This window comes from Xenopus laevis, chromosome 4L (genome assembly GCF_017654675.1).
Source record: "Xenopus laevis strain J_2021 chromosome 4L, Xenopus_laevis_v10.1, whole genome shotgun sequence".
Lineage (NCBI taxonomy): Eukaryota > Metazoa > Chordata > Amphibia > Anura > Pipidae > Xenopus > Xenopus laevis.
In genome coordinates, this window is record NC_054377.1 from 127,920,926 (window position 1) to 127,929,688 (window position 8,763).

The window sequence follows — 8,763 nt, forward strand, 5'->3', positions numbered from 1 at the left end:
CCGCCTAATGGTTTTAAAAAATAGTGGTGAGCACAACTTTCCCTTGTTTGTTATAGTTTATACAGGAGCAGTGACCAGCTCCATGTTGTAGCTCCCACCCCTCCCAGCTATAGTCAGGTGATCCCACTGGTGTCTAATAAAAGGGGAGCCAAGTTTGGGAGATTTACTTTGAAAGCAGCAAGTAAGTTGCAGGTAAAACTTAGTCCCTTTGTAAAATGTATAATGAAGCAATAGAATTCTTAATGAATCAGATGAAAATTAAGCGTAGGACTGGCCAGATATGGGATGACTTTGACGTAGTTGGCCAGCTTAAATATATTGCAATATATGGACAAACAATCCCTGTGTTGTTTAAAGGGTAAGGCATTTTTTAGTAGCAGTATGCACAAAATGTCTCTGTCTTAAATATATTGATAATGGGTTGAGTGCAGAGGACTCTTGTAGTTGACTATATGTATTTTGTGGTCACACCCTCATTGCACCCCCGCCTAATGGTTTTAAAAAATAGTGGTGAGCACAACTTTCCCTTGTTTGTTAAGGTATGAAGATCCTAATTATGGAAAGATCTGCTATCCAGGAAACCCCCAGGTCCCAAGCATTCTGGATAACATGTACCCATACTTACCGTATACTGTTTAATTACGGTATTAGAAAAAGGAAATCATTTTTTTTTAAAATTGTATTAACTTATTATTTCACTAAAAGGGAAATAAACTACACAGCTCTCTATTGATTTGTATGGGACTTTTGGGGGGCATGTTTAGCTATAGGTGTGCTTTCACCAATTAATATGCACCTTGTTCATTCATCGTTATTTTGAATGTTGATTGTGGGATAATTGATTGATAATAGCTTACACAGCTTTATAAGTAAACACAGAATTCCATTCATTTGTTAAAGATGTTGTTCGCCTTAAAAATAACTTTGTATGAGATAGAGATTGATATTCAGAGAAAATTTGTCTCAGAATTGACAATTGTTCGACAATTGATATCTTGACAATGGGTCTTAATTTTTTATTACTTGTGTTTTTTTTTTTTTTAAAACTATTTAGCTTTTTATTCAGCAGCTCTCCAGTTTGCAATGTCACCAATCTGGTGGCGAGGGCCTAAATAGAAAGAGAAGTAAGAAAAAGTAACAATAAAATTGTAGCGTCACAGGGCAATAGTTTTTTGGCTTCTGGTGTCAGTGACCCCCATTTAAAAACTGGAAAGGGTCAGAACAAGAATCAAATAAAAAAAAAAACTATAGAAGATAAAAAATGAAGCCCAATTAAAAAGTTGCTTAGAATTGGCCATTCTATAACATACAAAAATTTTACTTAAAGGAGAAATGCCTCTTTTGCATTTATATGCACACCAAAAATTACCTATAAAACAAAGCAAAATTATTATTTTTTTTGCACCTAAGCCATGTGAGTGCATTTTTTTTGTAGTTTGGTATATATATACATACATATATACAAAATATATATATATAGTATATATATATATATATATATATATATATATATATATATATATATATATTGATTTAGATCTATATATACACCACACAGTGGTTATTTATTGCTACTTTAGCACGGATAAAAAAGTATAATAGAAAAAGTCTTTTAGAAAGGACAAAGCTTGGGTCCATGCCAAAATCGCGTGCTAGTCCACAAGTCCAGTGTAGGTAAGTAGTAAAATATATGTGTGTGCACAAGTGAGACAAAGAACCACCCTCCCGGCCTGCATGATCAAACAAGTTGAAGGTTAGAGCTGAACGTTAGGACAAACATGTAAGTTGTCAGCTCCACCTATTCTGCTAGTATAGGCAGTATACTATACTCCCACGCATGATACGCTGCCTTCTGTTAACCCATAAAGAGCAGGAAGCTTACAATAACAAAACAGACTTCACAGTGGGATATATGCTCAACCATTCAATAAATATGTTATTGTTTACTGTAACAAACAGAACTCTACAGAAAACACTATTTTGTTGTATTTCAAAATAATCTAGCTCCAGCACCCTGATCACTATTCTTTTACAGTCCAGCCAGTTCTTTCTTTTTTCTGTCTATAGACTCTTGGGAAGTCTTGTGAGTGCCTTGGGGTGCTCAATGCTGGACTCTGTCTGTGCTTGTAGTAGCACCTAGTAAATTATGTATATATGTATGTATGTATGTATGTATGTATGTATGGGACCTATTATAAAGATAAGGCATCTTTTCGAGATGGATCACCATCCCTTAAGGCTATTAAAAAAATAATTTAAATATTAACTAAACCCAACAGGATTGTTTTACCTCCAATAAGGATTAATTATATCTCAAGTGTGATCAAATAGAGGTGTGGGACCTGTTATCCAGAATGCTCATTGTTTTCCGGATAAGGGATCTTTCTGCAATTTGAATTTCCATGTCTTCCGTCTACTTAAAATTGATTTCAGCATTAAATACACCCAATAGTATTATATTGTTATTATTACATTGAAAAAGAAAATCAATTTTAAAAATATGAATCATTTGTGGAGACGGCCTTGCCATAATTCTGAATTTTCCAGGTAATGGGTTTCTGGATAATGGATCCCATGGAAGATGACCTTCCCATAAGCTGGAGCTTTCTGGATAATGGATTTCAAACTTTCTAGATCAGGGGTCCCCAAACTTTTTTTTACCCGTGAGCGGAATTCAAATGTAAACAAAAGAGTTTGGGAGCAACAGAAGCATGAAAAAAATTCCTAGGGGAGCCAAATTAGGGCTATGATTGGCTATTTGGTAGCCCTATGTGGACTGGCAGACTAAAGGTGGTTCTGTTTGGCAGTACACCTGGCTTTTATGCCACTAATACCATGGACCTGGAGCAGTGGAACCTGGAGCAGTGGAACCCAGAGCAGTGGAACCCAGAGCAGTGGAACCCAGAGCAGTGGAACCCAGTGCAGTGGAACCTACAGCAGTCTGACAGATGTTTCTGGGTTTGGTGAATACCAATTGAATGAAGCCATCTAAATACTAAAGAAAGCTATGTCGTGGCAACAATTTGAGGAAGTCCCCATTCACAAAATGAGGTTCATAGACAATGAGTTTGCTGATATCGGAATGGGAGAACTGCTCTGGCCTACACAGAGCCCTGGTCTCAACCAAACTCAATACCAGTGGGATGAACTGGAACACTGACAGTTGGGTCAAGCCTAATCCTCATCATCACTGCCCAACCTGACTAATACTCTTGAGGAAGCAAATAACAACACCGTTCCTACATCTAGTGAAAACCATTTCCAAAACAGAAGATAACTAGAGGCAAAGGGTGGAACATACTCATATTAATTGGTTTTCGGATGACGAGATGTTGGAAAAGCAAGTTACCGTAACACATACTGTTGATGATATAATATGTATATAATTATATATATGTCATTCTGGAATCAGGAAAGCTTTTCCCACTCCGGCCCTGTTTTTGATTGTGTTTGATTTGCCCCAGAATCGCCCCTGCCTGAGGGATTTTATTTGCCTTCCTCCTGCTCAAGCTGCTATGTAGGTTCATATAATTGTAGGTTCATATAATCAGCATGGCACAAGGTATTCATACTACACAAAGGAAACAACTGTCTCCTTCCCTTCCTGGAGAAGGCAAATTCTTCTTAATTATTTTCACCACTGTGGCTATTGGCTGCTCTGAGCCTTCTGTCTCATTCCCTCTCTCAGCTGGAGAAGATGAGACACGTGGGGACAATATGGCTGCATACACCAGAGGCCAGAATTGAAAGCCTTGGTTATAGGTCAAGATCGGCAGGCTGCCATATGCATACCAACTTCATATGATTTCAAAATGGTACATGTAGGCTTTTGTTGGAATGTTTTTGGCTAATAACTCCCTACATTAGCTCCAGGAGTCTCTCTCCCAGGCCTGCTACATGCTAACTAGCCTCCAACTTGGGTACTCTCACCCACTGCCTCTCAGGGGTGCAAGGGCTGTGATCACACCAGGGCCCACCACAGCTTTGATAAGTCTTAATTGCAAGTGGAAGGGCAGGAGGAGATTTTTAAGCACAAGCATCAGCAAATGAGGCCTGTTCAGGGGGAGCGCTAGCTTTGTTTCTGTGAGGATAACCTGATTCACTTGGACCAACCTGAGAAGTCTAGTATGATTGTGCCACACTTAACTTGTCCATACACTGGAAGAATCACTTATGTGGTGAACTTGTTGCTTTGGCCACCACTGCTGGACCAACTCAGGCTGATCCTACCCGTCCAGGCCAACAAACACATCACATGGTGGGTAAGAGCACGTTTTCATGATGTAGCCCTGGTCTGATGGGGTATTTCAAACTTGCCAATCAATATCCGAATTACCCAATACCAAATACCAGTAGTGGGGTCATCATTTTGGCCCATGGCCCAGTAGGGTTCCTACATGGTTAAGAGGGGCTAATTGGTCAGTGAGAATATGCCTGGGTACAGCTAGCATTCATACTCTGATCAGGGCAGTCTGATAAACAGCAACACATGCAGTATCCCAAAACTCACATCCTGATACTGGTGTCTGTACCCCCTGTGTCTGGGCTTCTGTCTGTACCCCCTGTGTCTGGGCTTCTGTCTGTACCCCCTGTGTCTGTTCTTCTGTCTGTACCCCCTGTGTCTGTTCTTCTGTCTGTACCCCCTGTGTCTGTTCTTCTGTCTGTACCCCCTGTGTCTGGGCTTCTGTCTGTACCCCCTGTGTCTGGGCTTCTGTCTGTACCCCCTGTGTCTGGGCTTCTGCCTGTACCCCCTGTGTCTGTTCTTCTGTCTGTACCCCCTGTGTCTGGGCTTCTGTCTGTACCCCCTGTGTCTGTTCTTCTGTCTGTACCCCCTGTGTCTGTTCTTCTGTCTGTACCCCCTGTGTCTGTTCTTCTGTCTGTACCCCCTGTGTCTGTTCTTCTGTCTGTACCCCCTGTGTCTGTTCTTCTGTCTGTACCCCCTGTGTCTGTTCTTCTGTCTGTACCCCCTGTGTTTGTGCTTCTGTCTGTACCCTCTGTGTCTGGGCTTCTGTCTGTACCCCCTGTGTCTGTTCTTCTGTCTGTACCCCCTGTGTCTGTTCTTCTGTCTGTACCCCCTGTGTCTGTTCTTCTGTCTGTACCCCCTGTGTCTGTTCTTCTGTCTGTACCCCCTGTGTCTGGTCTGTACCCCCTGTGTTTGTGCTTCTGCCTGTACCCCCTGTGTCTGGGCTTCTGTCTGTACCCCCTGTGTCTGTTCTTCTGTCTGTACCCCCTGTGTCTGTTCTTCTGTCTGTACCCCCTGTGTTTGTGCTTCTGTCTGTACCCCCTGTGTCTGTTCTTCTGTCTGTACCCCCTGTGTCTGGGCTTCTGTCTGTACCCCCTGTGTCTGTTCTTCTGTCTGTACCCCCTGTGTCTGTTCTTCTGTCTGTACCCCCTGTGTCTGTTCTTCTGTCTGTACCCCGTGTCTGTTCTTCTGTCTGTACCCCCTGTGTCTGTTCTTCTGTCTGTACCCCCTGTGTCTGTTCTTCTGTCTGTACCCCCTGTGTCTGGGCTTCTGTCTGTACCCCCTGTGTCTGTTCTTCTGTCTGTACCCCCTGTGTCTGTTCTTCTGTCTGTACCCCCTGTGTCTGTTCTTCTGTCTGTACCCCCTGTGTCTGTTCTTCTGTCTGTACCCCCTGTGTCTGGGCTTCTGTCTGTACCCCCTGTGTCTGTTCTTCTGTCTGTACCCCCTGTGTCTGGTCTGTACCCCCTGTGTTTGTGCTTCTGCCTGTACCCCCTGTGTCTGGGCTTCTGTCTGTACCCCTGTGTCTGTTCTTCTGTCTGTACCCCCTGTGTCTGTTCTTCTGTCTGTACCCCCTGTGTTTGTGCTTCTGTCTGTACCCCCTGTGTTTGTGCTTCTGTCTGTACCCCCTGTGTCTGTTCTTCTGTCTGTACCCCCTGTGTCTGGGCTTCTGTCTGTACCCCCTGTGTCTGTTCTTCTGTCTGTACCCCCTGTGTCTGTTCTTCTGTCTGTACCCCCTGTGTCTGTTCTTCTGTCTGTACCCCGTGTCCTTCTGTCTGTACCCCCTGTGTCTGTTCTTCTGTCTGTACCCCCTGTGTCTGTTCTTCTGTCTGTACCCCCTGTGTCTGGGCTTCTGTCTGTACCCCGTGTCTGTTCTTCTGTCTGTACCCCCTGTGTCTGTTCTTCTGTCTGTACCCCCTGTGTCTGTTCTTCTGTCTGTACCCCCTGTGTCTGGGCTTCTGTCTGTACCCCCTGTGTCTGTTCTTCTGTCTGTACCCCCTGTGTCTGGGCTTCTGTCTGTACCCCCTGTGTCTGTTCTTCTGCCTGTACCCCCTGTGTCTGTTCTTCTGTCTGTACCCCCTGTGTCTGTTCTTCTGTCTGTACCCCCTGTGTCTGTTCTTCTCTCTGTACCCTCTGTGTCTGTTCTTCTGTCTGTACCCCCTGTGTCTGTTCTTCTGTCTGTACCCCCTGTGTCTGGGCTTCTGTCTGTACCCCCTGTGTCTGTTCTTCTGTCTGTACCGCCTGTGTCTGTTCTTCTGTCTGTACCCTCTGTGTCTGTTCTTCTGTCTGTACCCCCTGTGTCTGTTCTTCTGTCTGTACCCCCTGTGTCTGGGCTTCTGTCTGTACCCCCTGTGTCTGTTCTTCTGCCTGTACCCCCTGGGCTGACATATGGAGGATGCTGGTAAATGTAGTCGCTAAGTGAGGGGAATCAGTGCGAGTACCTTTCAGATAGTAAGCTCTGCAGCCTTCCTCCCTGAGTTTGTGCAGCAGCAGCGCCAGCACTGAGGAGCCGTTCTCCTGCCAGTCGTGCGTGGCCTCGTCATACAGCAGCACCGTGTCCGCGTTACATCGCCTGGCGAATCGCTCCTTGTCCCGGTCGTTGGGGATTATGGAGCGGATGGAGAGGTTTCCCTTGCGCAGGCGGCGCAGCATCAGGCCGGGGATAGTGAGGCTGATGGCCGCCTCGATGTGCGACGACTGGTAGCGATCATGGGGGCGGCAGTCCAGTAGCAGCACGGAGCTCTCCCGGCCGGACTCCAGTTGCTCCTGCAGCCACTCGGCGCTCTTACTAGGCATGGCCATGGCTCCGATAGGGGCACAACAGGCATGGAGGAGGGGGAGTGGTGCAGGAGCCGCCGGACACACACACTGACTGGGACTATTACTGTACAGGGTTAATCTCTAAGTGACAGGACTCCAGCAACTTCCTTACTGACACCGCCCCCGGATTGCAAAACTTCTGCCTCCAGCCCCCCTTCCTCCCTGTCACTCCCTCCACAGGGGGCGGGGCACACAATTTAGTTAAGTGCTTGGGGGAAGTGAGTCGAGAGAGGGGTCACATGACTCTTGTCATAAACACTTCCGCACCACTTCCTTATACAGACACGCTCTAATCCTTGCCCTGATGCTTCATGTGCTTGTGCTGGAATGTTTTGGCTAATAACTCACTACAGTAGTGCCAGGAGTCTCTCTCCCAGGCCTCATACTCACTAACCAGCCTCCAGCTTTCTTTCCTCAATCTACTACTGGACATGTCACCTGATCTGTGAGGTTAGGGAAAGGGGTGACAGGACCTGCTACTTCCAACTATATGTCATTTATTGGGATGCTAATAGATTTACGTACCATCACCCACTTCCTCTCAGTGTGCTTCTGTCTGTACGTCTACTTGTACCCACTGCCCACACTTCTACTGTACCCCCTGTGTCTGGGCTTCTGTCTGTACCCCCTGTGTCTGTGCTTCTGTCTGTACCCCCTGTGTCTGTTCTTCCGTCTGTACCCCCTGTGTCTGTTCTTCTGTCTTTACCCCCTTTGTCTGTTCTTCTGTCTTTACCCCCTGTGTCTGTTCTTCTGTCTGTACCCCCTGTGTCTGTGCTTCTGTCTGTACCCCCTGTGTCTGTTCTTCCGTCTGTACCCCCTGTGTCTGTTCTTCTGTCTTTACCCCCTTTGTCTGTTCTTCTGTCTTTACCCCCTGTGTCTGTTCTTCTGTCTGTACCCCCTGTGTCTGTTCTTCTGTCTGTACCCCCTGTGTCTGTTCTTCTGTCTGTACCCCCTGTGTCTGTTCTTCTCTCTGTACCCTCTGTGTCTGTTCTTCTGTCTGTACCTCCTGTGTCTGTTCTTCTGTCTGTACCTCCTGTGTCTGTTCTTCTCTCTGTACCTCCTGTGTCTGTTCTTCTCTCTGTACCAGGGCTGGACTGAGAGTCAAAATAGGCCCTGGCATTTCAGGTACAAAGAGGCCCAATCAGCCTACACAGAGGCCCACACACCCCCACACACCCCCTGTGTCTGGTCTGTACCCCGTGTGTCTGTGCTTCTGTCTGTACCCCCTGTATCTGGGCTTCTGTCTGTACCCCCTGTATCTGGGCTTCTGTCTGTACCCCCTGTGTCTGTTCTTCTGTCTGTACCCCCTGTGTCTGTTCTTCTGTCTGTACCCCCTGTGTCTGGGCTTCTGTCTGTACCCCCTGTGTCTGTTCTTCTGTCTGTACCCCCTGTGTCTGTGCTTCTGTCTGTACCTCCTGTGTCTGGGCTTCTGTCTGTACCCCCTGTGTCTGTTCTTCTGTCTGTACCCCCTGTGTCTGGGCTTCTGCCTGTACCCCCTGTGTCTGTTCTTCTGTCTGTACCCCCTGTGTCTGTGCTTCTGTCTGTACCTCCTGTGTCTGGGCTTCTGTCTGTACCCCCTGTGTCTGTTCTTCTGTCTGTACCCCCTGTGTCTGGGCTTCTGCCTGTACCCCCTGTGTCTGTTCTTCTGTCTGTACCCCCTGTGTCTGTTCTTCTGTCTGTACCCCCTGTGTCTGTTCTTCTGT

At 46.3% G+C, this 8,763-nt stretch overlaps 1 protein-coding gene across 4 annotated transcripts in view; it reads right to left on the reverse strand.

Annotated features, from left to right (window-relative positions):
* The window catches only part of dusp7.L (dual specificity phosphatase 7 L homeolog), a 50,447-nt gene extending 43,184 nt beyond the window's left edge, over nucleotides 1–7,263 (reverse strand). Inside the window, exon 1 of one of the 4 annotated variants that reach the window (XR_001935388.2) lies at nucleotides 6,682–7,242. Coding sequence is in view for 3 of the 4 variants with exons in the window: in XM_041590789.1 (XP_041446723.1) it covers nucleotides 6,682–7,042 (361 nt within the window). In the remaining variant the exon portion in view is untranslated. Of the gene's footprint in view, nucleotides 1–6,681 lie in introns of all 4 variants that reach the window. The other 3 variants (XM_041590789.1, XM_041590788.1, XM_018259000.2) reach the window with 3 other exon arrangements.
* Nucleotides 7,264–8,763: the final 1,500 nt, after the last annotated feature.